General features: G+C 26.1%; 5 protein-coding genes across 5 annotated transcripts; 3 read left to right on the forward strand and 2 right to left on the reverse strand.

Annotated features, from left to right (window-relative positions):
• The first annotated feature begins 68 nt into the window (after positions 1 to 68).
• On the forward strand, positions 69 to 5073 carry DICPUDRAFT_97866 (uncharacterized protein). Its single transcript, XM_003287891.1, has 8 exons — positions 69 to 1035; positions 1125 to 1282; positions 1434 to 1698; positions 1780 to 2103; positions 2174 to 2448; positions 2517 to 3248; positions 3321 to 3863; positions 3945 to 5073. The coding sequence occupies exons 1-8, from the start codon at positions 416 to 418 to the stop codon at positions 4730 to 4732; spliced, it is 3705 nt and encodes a 1234-aa protein (XP_003287939.1). The 5' UTR covers positions 69 to 415; the 3' UTR covers positions 4733 to 5073.
• A 395-nt stretch (positions 5074 to 5468) lies between these two features.
• On the forward strand, positions 5469 to 8557 carry DICPUDRAFT_94526 (uncharacterized protein; the record flags this gene model as incomplete). Its single annotated transcript, XM_003287892.1, has 7 exons — positions 5469 to 5633; positions 5712 to 5837; positions 5906 to 6096; positions 6166 to 6457; positions 6528 to 6615; positions 6745 to 7420; positions 7512 to 8557. The coding sequence occupies 7 exons, from the start codon at positions 5469 to 5471 to the stop codon at positions 8443 to 8445; spliced, it is 2472 nt and encodes an 823-aa protein (XP_003287940.1). The 3' UTR covers positions 8446 to 8557.
• An 863-nt stretch (positions 8558 to 9420) lies between these two features.
• DICPUDRAFT_33276 (uncharacterized protein) lies at positions 9421 to 12095 on the forward strand (the record flags this gene model as incomplete). Its single annotated transcript, XM_003287893.1, has 2 exons — positions 9421 to 9633; positions 9717 to 12095. Coding segments are annotated over 2 exons (2592 nt in total), but the record flags the coding sequence as incomplete, so codon positions are not given.
• Positions 12096 to 12283: 188 nt separating this feature from the next.
• On the reverse strand, positions 12284 to 14086 carry DICPUDRAFT_18109 (uncharacterized protein; the record flags this gene model as incomplete). Its single annotated transcript, XM_003287901.1, has 3 exons — positions 12284 to 12447; positions 13108 to 13245; positions 13363 to 14086. Coding segments are annotated over 3 exons (1026 nt in total), but the record flags the coding sequence as incomplete, so codon positions are not given.
• A 1822-nt stretch (positions 14087 to 15908) lies between these two features.
• DICPUDRAFT_18224 (uncharacterized protein) lies at positions 15909 to 21683 on the reverse strand (the record flags this gene model as incomplete). Its single annotated transcript, XM_003287902.1, has 5 exons — positions 15909 to 16213; positions 19747 to 19774; positions 20157 to 20350; positions 20738 to 21124; positions 21485 to 21683. Coding segments are annotated over 5 exons (1113 nt in total), but the record flags the coding sequence as incomplete, so codon positions are not given.
• Positions 21684 to 22597: the final 914 nt, after the last annotated feature.

The following is a 22597-nucleotide window of genomic DNA, read 5'->3' on the forward strand; positions in this document are numbered from 1 at the left end:
TTTTTTATTTTTTTTATTTTTTTTTTTTTTTTAATTTTTTGTTTTATTTTAATTTATAATACTATTTAAATTTGTATACATATTAATTTATTTTATATATAAATAGTATAACATAATATTTTAATAACTTTTTTATTTTTTTATTTTATTTTTATTTTTTTTTTCAAATTAAATATTAATATTAATATTTTCTAAATTTTTTTATAATAGAAATTAATTATTAAAATCAAATCAGTTTTTAATTTAGTAGTAGTAGTATCAGCTAACTTTAGAGAAAAATAAAAGAGAAAATAATAACAATAGTGCAACAGTTTCAGAATTCTTTTTTTTATTTTTTTTTTAGTTCTTTATTTATATTTTTATTTTTTATTCAGTTTATTATCATAATTTTTTTTTTTGTCCGCTATAAAAAACAATGAATAATAACAATACAAATGAAAATATCTTTAATATTCCAATTGATGTAAATAGTACAAATAATAACTCAGTAAATAATAATAATAATAATAATAACCTTGTTGAAGGTAATAATAATAACTCTGTAAATATAAATCAAACTGTAAATAATAACACAAATAATAACATGATTGCCAACAATAATAATAATAACAATCCAATAGTTGTTGAAGATTTAATTATTCCACCACCAACAACTACAACCACAACAACAACTACAACAACAACCACAACCACACAAACAACAACATCATCGACAACTAATATTATAAATATCAGTGGTAATAATGCAGTTGGTACACCAAGTGGCAATAGTAATAATGCATATATAGGAAGTGGTAGTGGAAGTGGCAGTAATAGTAATGGGAATGGATCAAGTGGCAGCAGTAGTAGCATAACTGGCAGTGGTGGTACAAGCAGTGGCAGTGGTGGAAGTGGCAGTGGTATAAAACAAAACTCACAAAAGGTACAGTTAGAAAATACACCAACAAGAGGAGTTTGGATAGTGGAGATACCAAATTTTTCATCATATAAAGAAAGTTTTTATACACCAATTTTTAATTTATGTGAATCGAATTGGTAAGTCCATAGTTTAAATAGAATTAAAATTTTTTAAAAAATATATTAACTTTTTTTTTTTTTTTTTTTTTTTTTTTTAATTAAAATAGGAGATTATTAATATTCCCAGAGGGAAACAACAGCCCAGGAAATATCTCAATATTTTTAGACTATTACGATATTGGCATTAACCCCATGTTTCAAAAGGAGGCAACTCTAACTCTAACTCTTATAAATCAGTATGATGATTTAAAAAACGTTAAAAAAAGTTTGTATCACAATTTTTTAATTAAAATATTTTTATAAAAATTGTTTTTTTTTTTTTTTTAAAAAAATTTTTTTAAAAAAAATTATTTTAAAAACAAATTAAATGAAATTTCATTTTTATTAACTTTTTTTTTTTAAATTATTATTTTCAGCATCAAATCATATTTTTTCATTTAAAGGTGTAAATTGGGGATTCATTAGTTTTTTAAATTTACAAATTTTATTAAATCCAAATAATGGCTATTTAGTTAACGATAGATTAAAGATTAAAGTAGAAATTCATTCACCAAAAACCATCGATTTATCAGATCCAAACGATGTCAAACCTTATGGAAAGTTCTCATATCACTTAACAAACTTTTCACACCATTTTGAAAACTTTTATTCACCAACTTATTATGTTTGTGGTTCAAATTGGTAAGAATTATTATATAGAAAAACAACATTGTTATAACAGATATTAATAGTTTTATATTTTTTTTTTTTAATATTTTTTAGGAGAATATATATATTTCCAAACGGTTATTCATCACCAAATTATTTTTCAGTTTATTTAGATTTATTAGATGTTAAATTCAAACCGTTAATGGTTAAACATTTATTTTTTGCCATTGAAATTATAAATCAAAAGAATCCAGAAAAGAATTTAAAGAAATGGGTAGACCACATTTATGATGATAAGAATATGAATTTTGGGTTTCCCAAATTTGTATTGTTAACCACATTATTAAATCCAGAGTTAGGTTATATAGTTGACGATACCATCATCATTAATATCGAGTTTACAGTAATGTCCACAAATTTCCTTGAACCATCACCAAAGTAAATATAAATATAATATAGAAATAAATAAAAAAAAATAATAATAATATTAACAAAATAATTTTTCTAGTTTCGAAATCTCAACAAATTTAGGTCAACCAGATTGCGGTAAATTCCCCTTCAAAGCTAAAAAACAAGCAAATATTGATTTAATTTTCTCACCCACATTTGAAATTGCCGGATGTCTATGGCAATTAGTTAGTTATCCACTTGAAAATTTAACAGAGTACTTTTCAATTTATTTAGATCTTGTGGACATTAAAACCAAACCACTTTTAAGAAAACATATTTCATTTGCCATAGAAATTGTAAATCAAGATAATCCAAAAAAGAATTTTAAGAAATGTAACATATCTATTTATACATATATATTATTTATAATATTTTTAATATTAACACCACTTTTCTTTTAGATATCAGTAATATATATTCATACAATTCATTTAGCTGGTTATTCCAAAAGTTTATGAGAATCTCGACATTATTTAAACCAGAAAACGGATTTTTAAAAGATGGCGTAATTATTATCAATGTTGAATTAATTGTTATAGCATCAGACTTTTTAAGACCAATTCCATTTAATAATAATTCACTACCATATTTCAATTACCAAGCCAATCCATTAGCATTGCCTTCATCATCACCATCATCAGCCTCATCAACAACAGAATCCAATCAACTCTATTTGGCACCACCACAAAAAAGATTCTTAAAGAATATTATTAACAATGGTACAATAGGTGATAGTGAAAAATCAATGAAAACTGAAAAGAAACAAAGACAGGACCCATCATCATCCACATTATTACAAGATACACCAGATGAAGCAAATAATTACGGAGCTGACTCTATGGACATTGATAACAAAGAACCAAATATATCAAACCAATTAGAAGAAGTTTCTGGTTCATTCTTTTATAACATTGAAAAGTTTTCAACATTAGATAAAAACTTTTACTCTCCAGTTTTCAAACTTTATAACACTGATTGGAGATTTTACATTTTCCCAAGAGGTAACAGCGCTTCTGGTTTCTTTTCACTTTATTTAGATTACGTAGATCCAAAAACCAAACCAAAGATTAGACAGTATATCTGCTTTATTTTAGAAGTTGTTAATAAAGATAATAAAAAATCAGAAAAGAAATGTAAGTAGTTAATATTGGCAATAATAATAATTATTTAAAATCTAAATATTAATATTTTTTATTGTTTTATAGACTCATTCCATACTTTTTGTTATAGCAGTGTTAATTGGGGTTTTAAGAAATTTTTACCATTAGAAACCATAAAAAGAGAAGACTATGGGTTTTTGGACAATGACACATTGACAGTAAGAGTTACAATTTACTTTTTATCTCAAAATATTTTAGATACCAATCATTTACTATCATATTCAAATGAAACATCAAAACATATTCAATTATACAGCAAGAAAGATAAATCTGATTTGGTAGATGAAAATTCAGGTGCAGATAAATTAAAAAAGATGAAGGCTGATGAAGAAAACTTTTATTATCACACAATCAAACTAACATTAGATCATGATTTTGAAAAGAGTCAAAGCTTTGATTTAATCGATTTCACCAAACATAATCCAATCAAAATTAGAAAACTTTCAACACTTTTAGAATTAAAGTTACAAATTCAAATGATTTATGGTGTATCTTTTGAAAGACAAAGAATTTGGTTCTGGGATCCAACTCCAACCAAAGTTAGCAGAGTCACAAGAACTCCACTATTATTAGATGATGAAGATATATGTATGTACTTCCCACATAGTTATTTAATAACCATTTTTGTTTTAATTTTATTTACTAATATTTATTAAATCATAATTATAGTTTCTCAATATTTAAATATGCATGGTCAATCAACAGAAATGAGATTCCATTTAGAAGTTTCAAATTTACCACATCCAAATGAAAAAAATTTATTCTTTGACCCAATTAATAACGATTTAATATTGGTTTTCTTTAAATACTATGACCCATACAAGAAGCAATTAGAATTTATAACCACCAAAATATGTCACTCTCAATCACCAATTTCATGTTTAATTCCATTCTTAAATCAAAAATTAGGTAGTGCACCAAACTCTCCATTGTTGTTATTTGGTGAAGATTCTTTAAATGTCATTTATTGTTTAGATCCACATAGAAGTCTTAAATACTATGAAATTGTTAATGGTTCAATGATCATCTGTCAACGTTCTTTATCTATTCGCGAAAATGTACAATTCCCATACCTTACAGATTACTTCAACTTCACTTATAACAAGGTGGTCATCGCATTCCAAATCATCAACTACAAGAATATTAACTCTCAATCAGACTTAATATTCAGAATGGAGGTTTTGAAAGGTATGAAGTTTAAAGAGATTGTTAAAAGAATCTCCGAAATCATTCAAACTTTCCCTCAAAATATTAATTTATATTCATTATCAAATGGTGACTCTTCAAGAACTGATGTCAAACAAATTAATCCTCTCTCATTAGGTGAAAAAGCTGTTTACGATACTTTATTATCACAACAAAGAAAGGTTGATTTAGTTTTAGTTGAAGTTAAAGAAACCATCTTACCAATTCACTTTTTATCTTCATTGGATAAAACCAAAGTTTTCACCCTTTAACTTTTTCTTTTTCAATATTTCCAAATAATTAAATTAAATAATAATAAATAATAAATAAATAAACAAACAATAAATTATAATCAATAATTATAAATAATAATAATAATAATAATAATAATAATATTAATAATAATGAAGTCAATACCCAATCTAAAAATATTAAAACTCTTAATATTTTTTATTTTATTTTATTTTATTTTTTAATTAAAATTAAAATTAAAATTTAATCACCACAATCAATCTTAAATATAAATTAAATTTTTAAAAAATTGGAATTCATATCCTCCCCACCAATCTAATCAAATAAAAAACCAAACAAATAAAAGTGTATATATTTTTTTAAAAAATTTTTATTTATTTTTATTTTTATTTTATTTTATTTCCATTAGGGTTAATAAGTTGTTTCTTCAGGTCACTTAAACACAATGTGTTTAAGTGACCTGAATGTTTCTTTTTAAGTTTTTATTATGTGAATTATTTTAAATAAACCAAAAATGAAAAAATATTAAGAAAAAAATTTTATTATATTTTTAATTTTTTTTTTTAAAATTTTTTTTTTTTAATTAAAATTTTTTATAATTTAATTTTTATTTTTTTAACAATCACACAACTTTTTTTTATTTTTTTTTTGTATTTTTTAAATTATAATATCTCATTGTATTATTGTTAAATATTTATTTAGAATTGTAGATAATAGGAAAAAATAATATAAAATTTTATATATTTTTTAAAGATAATGGCAGGAAATTTAGAAAGATTGTTTGAAAAATGGCAAAATTCTTTAAATGAAGCAGAGGATTTCATTTGGTTAGAATCCACCAAAGCATCAATAAACTTATTATATAAAGGTCATTCTATTACAATAGGTTTTCCAACTGACATTAATGATATAAAAGGATTTGTAAGTATGACCCATAAATAGTTTTAAATTTAAAAAATCCTCTCTAATATAACTTTTTTATTTTATTTAAATATACAGACTTTTTCAAGTAAAGAAAAACCTATTGATCAATGGATAAGTAAAGTTAATTCAGAGATTCAAAATAATAGCTCTATAAACTCGTTCACTGATATTTTATCAATGTCACTAGATAAATATAATAATGTATGTTTTTATTTACAAAAAAAAATAAAGATATTTGTAATTTATTAATTATTTTGGTTTAATTTTAGAAAAATAAAATCGAATCGGATCAAGAGGTTTTAGATGAAGTTGAAGATGAAGATAGTAATATGGGTGATCATGAAAGTGGAAATATGGAGGATATCGAAGAAAATGATTTTGATGATGAAGAGGATGAAGAAATTGACGAATATGAGGATTTAAATGACGAAACATTTGATGGTGATCAATTCCAAGAAGCGTAAGTTTACATAATTTTTAAAGATATATATTTAAAGATTTACATACTGACAGTTTTTATTTTATACAGATTACAAACATTAAAAATGAAAAAAATATGGGCTAAAAAGGATCAAGAAATTAGAGCTAAACTTGGGGAAAGAAAAAAGAATGATAAAGTAAAGACTATTTTCAGTAGTGATGCTGCTTTTGGTGTTTTAACAAATGATCTTTTTAATATTATGCAAAATGTTCATTCTTTAGGTTTTTCAGCAACACCAATCGAAGACAATATTTATTATTGGTCTGTTAAAATTTTTGATTTCGAAAAAGATTCAAAAATTAGTCAACAACTTCAACAAATTAAAAAAGAGTTTGGTTATGTAAGTAATTATTTAATTATATATATAGTATAATAACAATACTAATACTAATAATACACATATATTATAGGACTATATCGAATTGCAAGTTTTATTCACTGAAGATTTATATCCATTTTATCCACCAACTATTAAATTAATTAGACCAAGATTACAAGGTTTTCTTTTAGGAAGAATATCACATTTAGAAATTTTAAAACTAGATAATTGGAACCCAAGTAAGATATTTTATATTTATTTTTACACTGCTCTAAACTCATATTAATAATTTTTAATTATTTTTTTAGTATGTGATATGAGATTTGTACTCAATCATTTAAAAGAAGTACTTCAAAAGTATGGATCATTGGATGTCAATAACCCAATGAATGCAACTTCTAATACCGGATCATATTCAACATTAGAGCATAGTTTATTAAGATTAGAACTTCTTAGTGACACTGAACCAAGAGCAAATATGAAATATGGTATAGAAAGTACTATGATCAAGCCAGTAAAAGCTTCACCAACACCTATTACTAATACCAAAACCCCAGGTAAAAGAGATCCATTCGATAAAGAATGTTGGGCCAAAGGCACTGGTTATGGAAGAGGTAGCTCAAAGAGTGGGTGGAATGTTGATGCTTTTCTTGCAGCTCAAAAAGAAAGAGATAACGAAATTAAAGGCTTACTTTGTATTATCCAAGAAGAAATTGAAAAAAATCGACCTCCACTCGATGTACTAGAAGAATCATGTTTAATCCCATTCATAGAAAGTTATTGCCGTGAAATCTCATTACTGGATGTTGAAAGACATTCCGAAATTTGGTCCACTCTCTTTAAACTTTTAAATACTCTTTTAGACTATGATATTTATATTTCTGTATTCTGTCAACTTCAATTCCAAACAAGATCATTGGGTGACTACATTAATGATATTTCAAAACAAATTACATTGTTTTTAAAGAGAATAAATGATCAAAAGTAACTAATAATATTATTTATTAATATAAAATCGCATATAAATATTAATACTAATTCAAAATTTAATTATTATCAATATTTAAAACTATAGGGATCCAAATTCAAAACTATATGAATCCATTATCAAAGTTAACGAAAAAATGAATAATAGAATAAATCAATTAAATGATGAATTAAAAGCATTAGAACAAAACAGAACAAAATTAACAATTAGTGAAACAAATGAAAATGTAGAGGATCAATATATTAAAGTATTAAAACCATATCTTTTCGACTCTGGCAACATCGTAACAAACAAAGCCAAAACGGCATCATCACAAAAAAGAACCATAAGAATTGCACAAGAGCAAGCATCATTAATTAAATCTTTACCATTTAATTTCGATAGTAGTGTTTTCGCAAGGGTTGATGAAGATAATATAGACTGTATGCAAGTTTTAATTACTGGTCCAAAAGATACTCCTTACAGTGGTGGTTGTTTCTTATTTAGTGTTAATTTTCCACAAGATTTCCCCGACTCACCACCACATGTTTTGCTTTTGACAACTGGTGGTGGTACAGTACGTTTTAATCCAAATCTTTATGCCAATGGTAAGGTTTGCCTTTCTTTATTAGGTACTTGGTCAGGAAATGCAGGTGAAACTTGGAATGCAAATACATCCACACTTTTACAAGTATTCGTTTCAATTCAATCATTAATTCTTGTACCTGATCCATTCTTTAATGAACCAGGTTACGAATCTCAAATAGGCAGCAGAACAGGTAAAGTTAACTCTCTCAACTATAATCAAAATTTAATTCCTTCAACTGTTGATTTTGCAATGATCGAAATGATTAAAAAACCACCTCCTGTTTTTAAAGATATCATTACTGCTCACTTTTATTATCAACGTCAAAAAATTAAACAACAATGTGATCAATGGATTGAACAATTTAAAGAATCTAAAAAAGATGTCACTAAATTTTTAAAATCTGTAAACACTTTGACTGAAGAATTAAATAAATTACAAAAACCAAATCTTTAGAAAATGATCAAATAATAATAATAATAATACTAATAATAATAATAACAATAATAAAAAATAGTCATCAAAATAATATTTAATTAATTTTTCAATAAAATTTTTTTCATAAATTATTTATTTTTTATTTCGTCTATTTTCGCTGTGAGGTTTTATATTACATCTACGATATCTTTTTTAATAATGTGCTTGCATATGCTACGTTTTAAAAACTTTTTTTTTGACTATAACTACTTTTAAAAAAAAAAAAAAAAAAAATTCGATATCATAACTGACTGTTATATTATTTTCAAATAATTTTTTTATTTTTTAAATTTTTTTTAAAATTATTTAAAAATTTTTGTTTTTTTTTTTTTTTTAAAAAATTTCATATCCACACCTAATGCCAAACCTCACATTAATTTTTAATATAACCAAGATACCACAGCACAACGTTTAAAACATATATACATTTACTATATATATATATTTCACATTATTATAATAAAAATAAATAACAAGTTTTAACATCAAATCTTAAAAAAACTTATTCATTATTTATTTCAATATCATACATATAAATTAAATACATATTCCCCCACATAAATTTAACACACTTCACATATTATATATACACATATATTTTAAAAAAAAAATTTTATTTACATTTTATTATTTAATATTAAATTCAAACTATTAGTTTTTTTTTTTTTTTTTTTTTTTTTACAATAGAAATAAAAAAATAGTAATATTTATATAAAATTAGAATGAGCCAACACAATACCCCAACACACAACAGTCATAATAATGGTAATAATGTAAATAATGGTCAGTTAGATAGTAGAACAGAGGCCCAAGTGTTTAAAGAGCAAGTAAAGGCCCCATAGATCAATATTTTGGGAAATCAAAAAGAGTTAAGGGAATTTTCTTTTATTGGTTTATATTATAAAAAATTCTAAAATAAAAAATTAATATTTTTTTTAAATTTTTTTTTTTTAGGCTCAATTAAAAGATTTAAAGGATGAAAATAATAATCTTATTAAAGAAACAAAAAAATATCAAAATCGTATTAATGAAGAATCTGGTGTAGCAGAGTTATTACAAGAAGAGGCATTACTTTTAAAAAAAATCGTTAATGACAGAGATAGTGAAATTAGAGAACTAAATAAAGTTATTAATACTCATTTAGAATCAATTTCAAATTTAAAACAAGTATGTTATCAACATTATTAAAAACTATATATATTACTAATATTTAAATGGATTCTAACTATTTTTTATTTTAAAATTATTAGGATATTCAAAAAGGTTTAGATCAAATTGAATTAGTACAAGATTTAAAAAATATATTACAAATCTCTGAAAGAGAACTAAAGCACGAGTTAGCAGGTGTTAAAGATACTTTATTGGCAGAATCTGAAAGTCACCTACAAGTTAAAGGAGTATTAAAAGAGACTCAAGAAGCATTACAAAGTGAAATCAAACAACACAAGGAAAATGTAGAAAGATTAGAAGGAGATATCAAAACAAACCAAGAGCAAATCGAAGATTTAAAGTCCCAAATTGAAGCAGCTACAAATCAACAACAAAAGTTAATTGGTGAAATTGATGGTTTACAAAATAATATTAATCAACTTAATGCTCAATTAAATCAGTTAACTTCAGAAAAGGAAAAATTACAATTGGAGTTAAATTCAGAAAAACAAAAATATGAAAATTTAGAAGTATTACACAAAGAGTTAACTGAAAAGAATCAAGAGCTTGTCAACACTATCGAAAAAGAATTAGAAATCAAATTAGCTTTAGAAGACCAACTAAAACAATTAACTGAAAACCATCAATCATTAAATGAAACTCTTGAAAAAGAAAAACAACTAACCAAACAATTACAACATGAAAAAGAAACAATAGATCAATTAGTTTTACAATTAAATACAGACAAGCAAGATCTTTTAAATCAACAACAATCACTTGAAAATAACAATAAATCATTAGAATCCCAAATAGAAGAGTCAAAAGTACAATACCAACAACTACAACAAGAAAAAGAAACTATTAGTAATGAAAAAGCAAGATTAGAACAAGAAAAAGATACATTAGAGTGTAATATCAAAACATTAACAGATGAGCTTGATTCAAAGGTATCATTTATCGACGAGTTAATTCAAGTAAAGAACAATTTGGATTTAGAAATCGAATGTGTAAGAAAATCGCATATTAAGGAAATGGAAGAGCTTACTTTCCAAATTCAAACCCAAAAGGCCCAAATTGAATCTGATAAATTAGAGCTAGTGGATAAACAAAGTGAAATTGAGCAATTACAAAAAGAAAGATCAACCAGTACTCAAGAGATTCAAGAACTCACAAATAAAATTGAAGATAATCAAAAACAACTTGAAGAAAAAGAAAAAGAAATAGAGGAATTAGAAAAGAACCTCGAAGAAAAAGAAACAGAGTTAACCAACACCTCCAGAGCTTTACAAAAGGTTGAATATGAAAAAGATGCTCTTTCACACGAGAATGAATCCATCAGAGATATGGTATCCCAAAGTGCAATCAAAGGTTTAGATGAATTAATTAACTCTCAAAAAGATACCTATCAAAAAGAGGTTCAATCATTAAACTTTTCCATCCTTGAAAAGAACAACGCTATCGAAGATAAAGAAAAAGAAATTTCTCAACTCCAAGACAACCTTAAAGAGATGACAGAGGAACTTGACGAGCAAAAAAAGAGAATTGAGCTCGAAATAAAGAAACGTGAAGAAGAACTAAACAAATTTGAAGAAGAAAAAGAAAAAATCAATAGAAGACATGTCGAGGAACAAGTTGATAGTGAACAAGCAGCAGAAAAAGTAGTTAGTGACCTTAAAGCTATCATTGACAATATCGTAAATGAAAAGGATCTTATTCAATCAGAAGCCAATAATTTAGCTCAAAGATTATCAAACGAAATCGATAAGTCGAACGATATGGAAAAACAAGTTAAAGATTTACAAAAAGAAATTGAGTCAATGCTAACCACCAGAGATAATTTAATTAAAGAGCTCGAAGAAATTCAATCTAAAAATACATATGGTGCCAATAAAGAAACAGAAGATCGTTTACAGCAAGAGCTTCAAGAAATTAAACTTAAACAAAAGGAGCAAGAGGATCGTTTCAGCGCTGAAAGACAAACATGGGAATCAAATCGTTGGGAAATCGTTGCCGAATTAGAACAAGAAAAAACAAAAAACAAAAAGATTCAAGAAGGTTTAATTGAAGAGAAGAGAAGATTAGGTGTAGTTAGTAAAACTGTTTCAAAGCTTTTAGACGATAATGAAAAACGTTCATTCGAATCAATGACACCAGAATCATTTTATGCAATGCTTGAAGCTACCAAAAAGGAACTTGATGAAGGTTTACATCATAAGAAACAATATTACGATGATGAAGATTTAATGGGTCAATTATTAATGGAAAGAGAAGCCAGAAGACTAGCCGAATCTCAAGTTGAACATTTTGCAGTACTTTTAGAAAAGAGTAAATCTGAAATTGTCAAATATAAAGAAATTATAAACAATGGTTCAAATAATTCAAGTAAAACTGGTTTCTTCTCTAATCTTTTAAATAATAACAACAGCAATAATAACTTTATTACAAGAACCTTTACTGGAACAAACTATAATAAAAAATAAAATTAAAAAAAAATAAAAAAATAAAAAAATTTAAAGATAAAGGTTTAACTAAACCCAAATGTAAGAGTTAGAGCTAGAGTTGCAAATGAAATGTTTATTATATTTATTTTTATTTCCAATTATAATTAATTGTATCTATTTATTATATTTAAAAAAGAGTTTGGTATTGGGAGTTTATATTTATAAGGTAATGATATTTGAGTAACAGATTGTGGAATGGTAGCTGGGTCTATAGGTTGATCAAATCCATTTTTAAATGTTAATTTAGTGAGAGATTCTGGTAATACACCTACTTGAAGAGGACTAGATAACTTAGGTAATGTTAAATATGTAACTGAATTGGGGATAGTACCTACTTGAAGAGGGTGGGAATATTTTTTGGGTAGTTCTAAATCTACTACAGAATTGGGTATGGTATCGACTTGAAGAGGTTGGGAATGGTTATTTGGGAGTATTAGTTTTTTTACTGATGGTGGTATTGAATGAGTTTGAAATCGAATTAGATTTAAAGTATAATCAATATTCGATTCGAAATGCAGTTTTGTAATTGATGATGGTAAATCATTTTCCAACAATTCATTTGAATGGTTTGATATAACTAAATGTTGTAAAGTATTTGGGAATAAATGTTTACCAAGATTACAATTGTACGATGTTAGCTGTAAATTTTTCACATTTGGTGGTATTACTTGTGGTTCTAATGGATGGTTATATGCATTTAAAATGAGATTAATTATTGAGTGTGGGAATGTTTCGATCGATATCTCTTGGTTAAAACTTGGTAAATAGAGTGTTTTTAATGAATTTATGGTTGATAGAGAGTTGGATAATAGGTGATTAAAGTGTCTCATACGTAGTGCAGTGATTGATTCTGGAAATACACCACCAGATAGTGGTAGATTAAAACTTTCTAAATCGAGTGTTTTTAATGAATGTAGTGTTGATAGAGAGTTGGATAATGGGCGATTAAGGTTGTTCATACGCAGTAAAGTGATTGATTCTGGAAATACACCATCTGAAGGTGGGTGATTATATTTATTTAAAAAGAGATTAGTTATTGATGGTGGAAGTACATTTGGTTTTATTACTTGATTAAAACTATTAAAAAATAATGTTTCGATTGAGTGTGGAAATGTTTGGATTGATATCTCTTGATTAAACCTTGGTAAATGGAGTACTTTTAATGAATGTAGCTCTGATATAGAGTTGGATAATGGGTGATCAAAATGGATCATGCTTAGTTCAGCGATTGATTCTGGAAGTACACCGTGTGATAGTGGGTGTTTAAAGTTTATTAGTTCTAATTCTTTTAATTCAGGGGGAAGAATATTTGGTTGGAGCGGTTGATTGTAAGAGCCCAGATATAGATATTTACATGTTATAGGTAAGTCACCGGCTTTTAAAGGTTGATTAAAGGATTCTAGGGATAAATCTACAATTGAACCAAATGAACCAGGTGTAATTGTTCTATTGAAATTATTTTGCTTTAATGCAGTTAATGATTGTGGGAAAGTTCCAATTAATATATCTTGATCTAGTTCCATTGTTAAACTGGTAAGCGATGGTGGTAATGTATTTGGTGAAATTTCTTGATTTATTCCGAGACTCAATTCAGTAACACTTGGTGGGATAACTGATTTAATATCGAAACGATGTGAATAATAAACATTACAAAATCCTATATCCGTATTAGAAAATTGTAAAGAAGTGACAGTTGTTGGAATATCGCCTGCTTGGATTGGTTTATTAAAACTACTATAAAATTTTAATTTGGTTGTACCATAGGGTATTAATTGACCATGTGGTTCTAATGGTTCATTAACATTAATTATAATTTTTGTTGCATATCTTCTATGTGGATGGTATCTAAGTTGATCCATTGATTTGTCAATATAAATTTTTTTATTTTCATTATATAACCTGTGATGTCTTTGTATTTCATTTAATATAACCTTGTTTCTCCACACTGAAAAAAATAATATTTCATTTTTATTATTATTATCTATATCTGTTTTTATAATTGATTCTAAATTATGTGTGTGATTATAATTATTATTATTATTACTGTCTATTCTGTCATTATAATAATTATTATTCATTCTAATATTTATAGGTTGATCAAAAATTTTGTTTTGAATTATTTTTTCTTAAAAAAATATGAATAAATTTTTATGAAAAAATAAATTTAAAAAAAATTAAAAAAATTAAATATCTCATATAGTAAAAACCGGTCAAATTTTTAATAATATTTAAAAAATTAAAATTTTTTTTTTGATATAAAATTTTGGAATAGTAAGTTGACCAAATATGTACCTAAAGGTTACTTTGGTGAGAGATTCTTGTAAAACACCCACTTGAAAAGGGTGATAATAATCACAAAGAAATCTTAAATCAAAAACTGAATTAGATATAATACCGATTAGAAGAGGATGGCATTACGAACAAGATAATAATAAATTCACAAAAGAATTGGCAATTACACCGAATTGAAGAGACTGCTTTAAGGTTTTTGGTTGTCTTAATCTTAGCCCTATAAACTCCACATTTAGCGGTATTACTTGTGGTTCTAATGGATGTAATATTCATTTAAAATGAGAATAGTTATTGATGGTAAAAGTACATTAGGTTTTAAAACATGATTAAAACAACATAAAACTCAAATATAATAAAAAAGATTTAAACAAAAAATAAAAAACAAAAAACAAAAAAAACAAAAAATTTAAATTTTACAAGTAATTTAAGCGTTTATTATTTAATTATTTGTAAGAGTTAGAGCTAGAGTTGCAAAAGAAATGTTTATTGTTTTCATTTTTATTTGATTTCGAATTCAAATTATTCATATTTAATTATATTTAATAAAGATTTTGGTATTGGGGGTACATATAATTTAGGTAATGATATTTGAGTAACAGATTGTGGAATGGTAGCTGGGTCTATAGGTTGATCAAATCCTCTTCTAAATATTAATTTAGTGAGAAATTCTGGTAATACACCTGCTTGAAGAGGACTAGATAACTTAGGTAATGTTAAATATGTAACTGAATTGGGTATAGTACCTACTTGAAGAGGGTGGGAATATTTTTTGGGTAGCTGTAAATCTACTACTGAATTGGGTATAGTACCGACTTGAAGAGGTTGGGAATGGCTATTTGGGAGTATTAGTTTTTTTACTGATGGTGGTATTGAATGAGTTTGAAATCGAATTGGATTTAAAGTATAATCAATATTCGATTCGAAATGCAGTTTTGTAATTGATGATGGTAAATCATTTTCCAATAATTCATTTGAATGGTTTGATATAACTAAATGTTGTAAAGTATTTGGGAATAAATGTTTACCAAGATTACAATTGTATGATGTTAACTTTAACTTTTCCACGTTTGGCGGTATTACTTGTGGTTCTAATGGGTGGTTATATGAATTTAAAATGAGCTCATTTATTGATGGTGGAAGTTCATTTGGTTTTATAACTTGATAAAACAATGGTAAATCGAGTACTTTTAATGAATGTAGTGTTGATAGAGGGTTGGATAATGGGTGATTAAAGTCGTACATACGTAGTGCAGTGATTGATTCTGGAAGTATACCGTCTGAAAGTGGGTGGTTATATTTATTTAAAGAGAGAATTTTTATTGATGGAAGTTCATTTGGTTTTATTTCTTGATTAAATTTTTGTAATTTGAGTGTTTTTAATGAATGTAGTTTTGATAGAGAGTTGGATTATGGGTGATTAAAGTTCATACTTATTAAAGTGATTGATTCTGGAAATACACCATCTGAAGGTAGGTGGCTATATGCATCTAAATAGAAACTAGTTATTGATGGTGGAAGTTCATTTGGTTTTATTACTTGATTAAACATTGGTAAATCGAGTTCTTTTAATGAATGTAGTGCTGATAAAGAGTTGGATAACGGGTGATCAAATTCGTTCATGCCTAGATCAGCGATTGATTCTGGAAGTACACCGTGTGATAGTGGGTGGTTAAAGGATGATAAAAATAATATTTCTAATTGAGGCGGAAGAATATTTGGTTGAAGGGGTTGATTGTAAGAGACAAGATATAGATATTTACATGTTATCGGTAAGTCACCAGCTTTTAAAGGTTGATTAAATGATCCTAGGGATAAATTTACAATTGAACTAAATGAACCAGGTATAATTATTCTATTGAATTTATTTTGTTTTAATGCAGTTAATGATTGTGGGAAAGTTCCAATAGGTATATCTTGATCTAGTTCCATTGTCAAACTGGTAAGCGATGGTGGTAAAGTATTTGGTGAAATTTCTTGATTTATACCGAGATGCAATTGAGTAACACTTGGTGGGATAACTGATTTAATATCGAAACGATGAGAATAATAATCATTATTAAATCCTGATTTGTTTGCTAAAAATTGTAAAGAAGTGACAGTTGTTGGAATATCGCCTGATCGAATTGGTTTATTAAAACTATTAAAAAATTTAAATAAGAATTTTAATTTGGTTGTACCATAGGGTATTAATTGACCATGTGGTTCTAATGGTTCATTAACATTAATTATAATTTCTGTTGCATATCTTCTGTGTGGATGGTATCTAAGTTGATCCATTGATTTGTCAATACATATTATTTTATTTTCATTATATAACCTGTGATGTCTTTGTATTTCATTTAATAGATACTTGTTTCTCCACACTGAAAAAAATAATATTTCATTTTTATTATTATCAATTTCTGTTTTTGTAATTTTTTTTTCATTTTTTTCTTTTTTCTTTTCTTCATCTTCCTCCTCTTTTTTTCTTTTTTTGTCTTCTTTTTCCTCCTCTTTTTTTCTTTTTTTTTCTTCTGTAACTTGATCCATCATTTAAAAAAGAAAAAAAAAGAAAAAAAGAGGAGGAAAAAGAAAATTTTTAACAAAAAAAAGAAAAAATAGGTGAGTTTTTTTAAATTTTTGCAAAGATATCCATCATATTACCAATCAAAAAATCCTGAATAACATTGTGTAATCTTGTCAAAGCTTTATAAAAAAACAGTTTTTTCTTATGAACCAAATGGCTTAGTTACTTTTTTCAATTAATTCAATTTTGATATATAAAAATAAAAAATAGTTATATTGATAAATTATAAAATTTAAAAAAAAAATACATGCCAGATAATTTTGTATGAAATAAATTTTTTTTTTTATTTTTTTTTTTTGGTGAAATTTTTAATAAAAATTTTATTTAAATTTTTAATATTTTTTTTTTTTTACACAAAATTTTATATTTTTAATCTTTTTTTACTATTTTTTTTACTATTTTTTTTACTATTTTTTGGGTATCTATTGATAATTATTACTCAAACAAACTGAAATCTCCGTTAATAAAGGTTTATTATTGTAAAATTACAAATTTTACTAGTTTTGGTAAACAAAGAAACTCCAAACGAAGATGGCTACTGCCGCGTGGCAGTATTCTATTATTTTGGTTGTTCTTTGGCCACTGAAAATTTAGTATAAATAAAATAAAATAATTTATTAAAATTTTAATCTGTGAAAAATAATTAATAATAATAATTTTAAACAAATAATAATAAATAAATAATAATAATGTCATTTAAAGAGTGTTACTTTTGTGAAGAGATGCAAGAAATATTTGTATTCAACTATCATGTACTAACATGTGCATTAAAAACAGCAAAAAAATATCATGTAGATTATCGTGAAGCCATAAATAAGACACTAGAAGAACTTGGTGAGAATTATCAACTTCAAAATGTACATAAAAAACAAAGATCTGATTTAGGATTTGATTCAAATGATTTACATTCATCGCCATCAAGTAGTAATACTTCATTACCAATTTCACCACCAATTTCACCAGCGAGAGCTTTATATCCATCAATTTCCCCTATGGTACCACAAATAGAATACCCTCAACCACTAGTTGAAAACTATTCGGTTGTTTAAAATAATCATCTTGGTGGTATATCATGTATTGCTGCTAAGTGTACGCAAAGGGTTACATCATCCAACCAAACCAATTTTGCTATAGTCATAGAAAAAGGTAATTAGATTTTAAAATCTATATTTTTATAAATATTATTATATGACAACAATTATACTAATATACGAACTGTTTTAGACCACCTCAAATTTCCAATTCAAGTATGTGAATCTGGTAAACACTTTAAAGATGTTTATCAAACTAATAGATTAATTAATATTTTTAAAGAAGCATTTGAAAGAGCTGGAATAGACTCTTTTTCCAACATAGACATGAATTCACCAGATTTATGTTTCCATGGATCGAAAAAAAGAGGTGGGTGTACTAATTATGTTGGTCAACATTTTTACATATACTCCGAATATTTTAATTCCACTTATTATTATTGTGGACCTTCATGTCTAATTAATCATTTGGGTAATATATCAACAACTAATTGGAGAAAAATGCACAGAACTTCTCATAGTGAAGAGAATAATCCTTATGAAGGTGAAGGTACAGCTGAGGATGAAGATGGTACAGGCCAAGATGAAGATAATGGAACATCTGGAAGTAATAGTATTGCTAGAGGCAGTGGTACTACTAGAGGTGGTATTACTAGAGGTGGTGTCACTAGAGGCAGGGGAAGAGGCAGGGGAAGAGGTGGTTCTACTATTAGAATGAGAGGAGCAAATAATATTGGCCCAGAATTCAAATAAAAATTTGAATTTTTTTTTAAAAAAAGATGGAAAAAAAAAAATATTTCCACAAAATTTTTTTTCTATTGTAATAATTAAAAAATATTTCAAAATGGCAAAAAAATTAAAGAGATCACAAGCACACTTAGAGGAGAATATTGAAAGAAGGATTTCTGCGGCATTTGAATCATTTGAAAATGGTAACAAGCTATCCAAAGTATGTAAAAAATTTAATTTAACAAAAGGGTGTTTGCAATACCAAAGGAAAAAAATGCTAAAAGGTGGAACAACCGCAATGCAAGGAGGTAAAAAACAAAAATTGGTTAAATTTGATGAATTTCATACTTTATTACTTAAATTGATGGTGGCAGAATTAATCAAACAAAACCCACTAATCAATAGAACTGAATTGGCACAAGAAATTAATGAAATGAAAATGTTCGACCACCCAGTAACCAAAAGACGAATCACTGACATATTCCGTTTGCTCGGATATAGTTTCCGAACACCAATTTATAAAAATGTAAGTTATAATTGCATTATTTAATCATCAAAAAATACTTATTTATTACAAATAGATAAATAAATTTACAAATGAAAATCTCCTCAGGTACCATGACTTTCTCGTTTTCGCCTATACCGTTGATTGGAACTTAATTCACTGATGAGTGTTCTTTTTGTTCAAAAGATTTGCGTAGAACACGTGCACTTGGGCCAAGAAATAAGGAAAGAATAGTTTCTGTTAAAGAAAACCTATCTGAATCCTATAATGGGTTTTTTATAATCAATCATTTTGGCGATGTACTTTATAAGCTTAGAAAAGAAACCAATAATACTGAAGATTTTGTTCACTTTCTTGGTGAGTCTCTTCAAAGTGGATTTTTTCCACCAGGCTCCGTTCTCATTTTGGATAATGCCCCAATCCATGGAGGTGTTGAAGCTATTCCAATTCTTATTGAAATGTTTGAAGCACATGGTTGCACTCTTGCCTACCTTCCAACATATTCACCAGAGCTAAATCCAATCGAACTGTATTTCTTAAAAAAATATTAAAAAATTTTTATTAAAAAATAAAATTAAATCCTAATATTTAAAAATTTTTGTTTTTTGATATAAAATTGTAAGTTGACCAAATCTTATCCTAAGGTTACTTTGGTGAGAGATTCTTGTAAAAAACCCCCTTGAAAAGGGTGATAAAAAAAAAAAAAAAAAAAAAAAAAAAAAATTAAATTTTACAAGTAAAATAAGCATTTAATTAATTACTTGTAAGAGTTAGAGTTAGAGATGCAAAAGAAATGTTTATTATTTTCATTTTTATTTTATTTTCAATTATAATTAAGCGTATCTATTTATTTTTATATTTAATAAAGAGTTTGGTATTGGGTGTTTATAATTATAAGGTAATGATATTTGAGTAACAGATAGTGGAATGGTAGCTGGGTCAATAGGTTGATTAAATCCTCTTCCAAATGTTAATTTAGTGAGAAATTCTGGTAATACACCTACTTGAAGAGGACTAGATAATTTAGGTAATGCTAAATATGTAACTGAATTGGGTATAGTACCGACTTGAAGAGGTTGGGAATGGTGATTTGGGAGTATTAGTTTTTTTACTGATGGTGGTATTGAATTAGTGTGAAATCGAATTGGATTTAAAGTATAACTAATATTCGATTCGAAATGCAGTTCTGTAATTGATGATGGTAAATCATTTTCCAACAATTCATTTGAATGGTTTGATATAACTAAATGTTGTAAAGTATCTGGGAATAAATGTTTACCAAGATTACAATTATATGATCTTAACTCTAAATGTTCCACGTTTGGCGGTATTACTTGTGGTTCTAATGGGTGGTTATATGAATTTAAAATGAGCTCAGTTATTGATGGTGGAAGTACATTTGGTTTTATAACTTGATTAAACCATGATAAATAGAGTACTTTTAATGAATGTAGTGTTGATAGAGAGTTAGATAACGGGTGATCAAAGTCGTTCATACGTAGAAAATTGATTGATTCTGGAAGTACACCGTCTAAAAGTGGGTGGTTATATTCGTCTAAAGTGAGATTAGTTATTGATGGTGGAAGTTCATTTGGTTTTATAACTTGATAAAACCTTGGTAAATAGAGTACTTTTAATGAATGTAGTGCTGATAGAGAGTTGGATAATGGGTGATCAAATTCGTTCATGCTTAGTTCAGTGATTGATTCTGGAAGTACACCGTATGATAGTGGGTGGTTAAAGGATGATAAAAATAATATTTCTAATTGAGGTGGAAGAATATTTGGTTGAAAGGGTTGATTGTAAGAGCAAAGATATAGATGTTTACATGTTATCGGTAAGTCACCAGCTTTTAAAGGTTGATTAAAGGATTCTAGGAATAAATCTACAATTGAACTAAATGAACCAGGTATAATTGTTCTATTGAATTCATATTGTTTTAATGTAGTTAATGATTGTGGGAAAGTTCCAATTGGTATATCTTGATCTAGTTCCATTGTTAAACTGGTAAGCGATGGTGGTAATGTATTTGGTGAAATCTCTTGATTTATACCGAGATGCAATTGAGTAACACTTGGTGGGATAACTGATTTAATATCGAAACGATGAGAATAATAATCATTATTAAATCCTGATTTGTTTGCTAAAAATTGTAAAGAAGTGACAGTTGTTGGAATATCGCCTGCTTGAATTCGTTTATTTAAATTTTTAAAAAATTTAAATAAGAATTTTAATTTGGTTGTACCATAGGGTATTAATTGACCATGTGGTTCTAATGGTTCATTAACATTAATTATAATTTCTGTTGCATATCTTCTGTGTGGATGGTATCTAAGTTGATCCATTGATTTGTCAATACATATTATTTTATTTTCATTATATAACCTGTGATGTCTTTGTATTTCATTTAATAGATACTTGTTTCTCCACACTGAAAAAAATAATATTTCATTTTTATTATTATCAATTTCTGTTTTTGTAATTGAACCTAAATTATTATTATTACTGTCTATTCTGTCATTATTATTATTCATTTTAATATTTATAAGTTGATTGAAAATTTTGCTTTGAATTTTAAATAAAAAATTTTAAAAAATATATATATATTTTAAAAAATATTTTTTAAAAAAAAAAAATATATATATTTTAAAAAAAAAAAATTGGTAATTTATAAAAAAATAATAAAAAAAAAAAAAAATTAAAAAAATTTAAAAAAAAAAAATATAGATTTTATAAAAATTAAATTAAAATCACATCAAAATAAAAAAATAAATACCAAAAAAAAAAAAAAGAAAGAATATTAGTACCATATGGATAGGTGGTTATATGCATTTAAAATGCTACTAGTTATTGATAGTGGAAGTACATTTATATTGTATTAATTATGATTTTGGGAAGTTTTCCAATAGTAATATCTTGTGCTGAGTTAGTTAAGCTTGTAAGTTATGGTGGAATTGTATTTAATGTGACCTATTGTTTAGCACAGATTCTCCCAGTCAAAACTAATTATACAGAATGAATTTTTAAATCGATTTAAATATTTTAAGAAATTATTCAATACAAATCTATAATACTGACTATTTACATAACCTATCTGTAATTACAATACTGTATCCCTTGTAATTTTTGTTGTTGGCAAATTCATATATCCATTGCTATATCATCTCATGGAGGTCCGAAAGTTAAGGTGGATTTAACATACCATATTTGTTTTCTTTGATTGTTAACACTCCATTCATCCCGCATAAGTAACTATTTTATACCAAAATTTTTCTAACATTTAAACCTGATCTTGTTCAACCAATTTTCCCTGATAAGCTGTTGAAAAAATGATAACTCCATAATTATGGAGTTATTA

The sequence above is a fragment of the Dictyostelium purpureum genome, assembly GCF_000190715.1.
Source record: "Dictyostelium purpureum unplaced genomic scaffold DICPUscaffold_117, whole genome shotgun sequence".
Classification (NCBI taxonomy): domain Eukaryota; phylum Evosea; class Eumycetozoa; order Dictyosteliales; family Dictyosteliaceae; genus Dictyostelium; species Dictyostelium purpureum.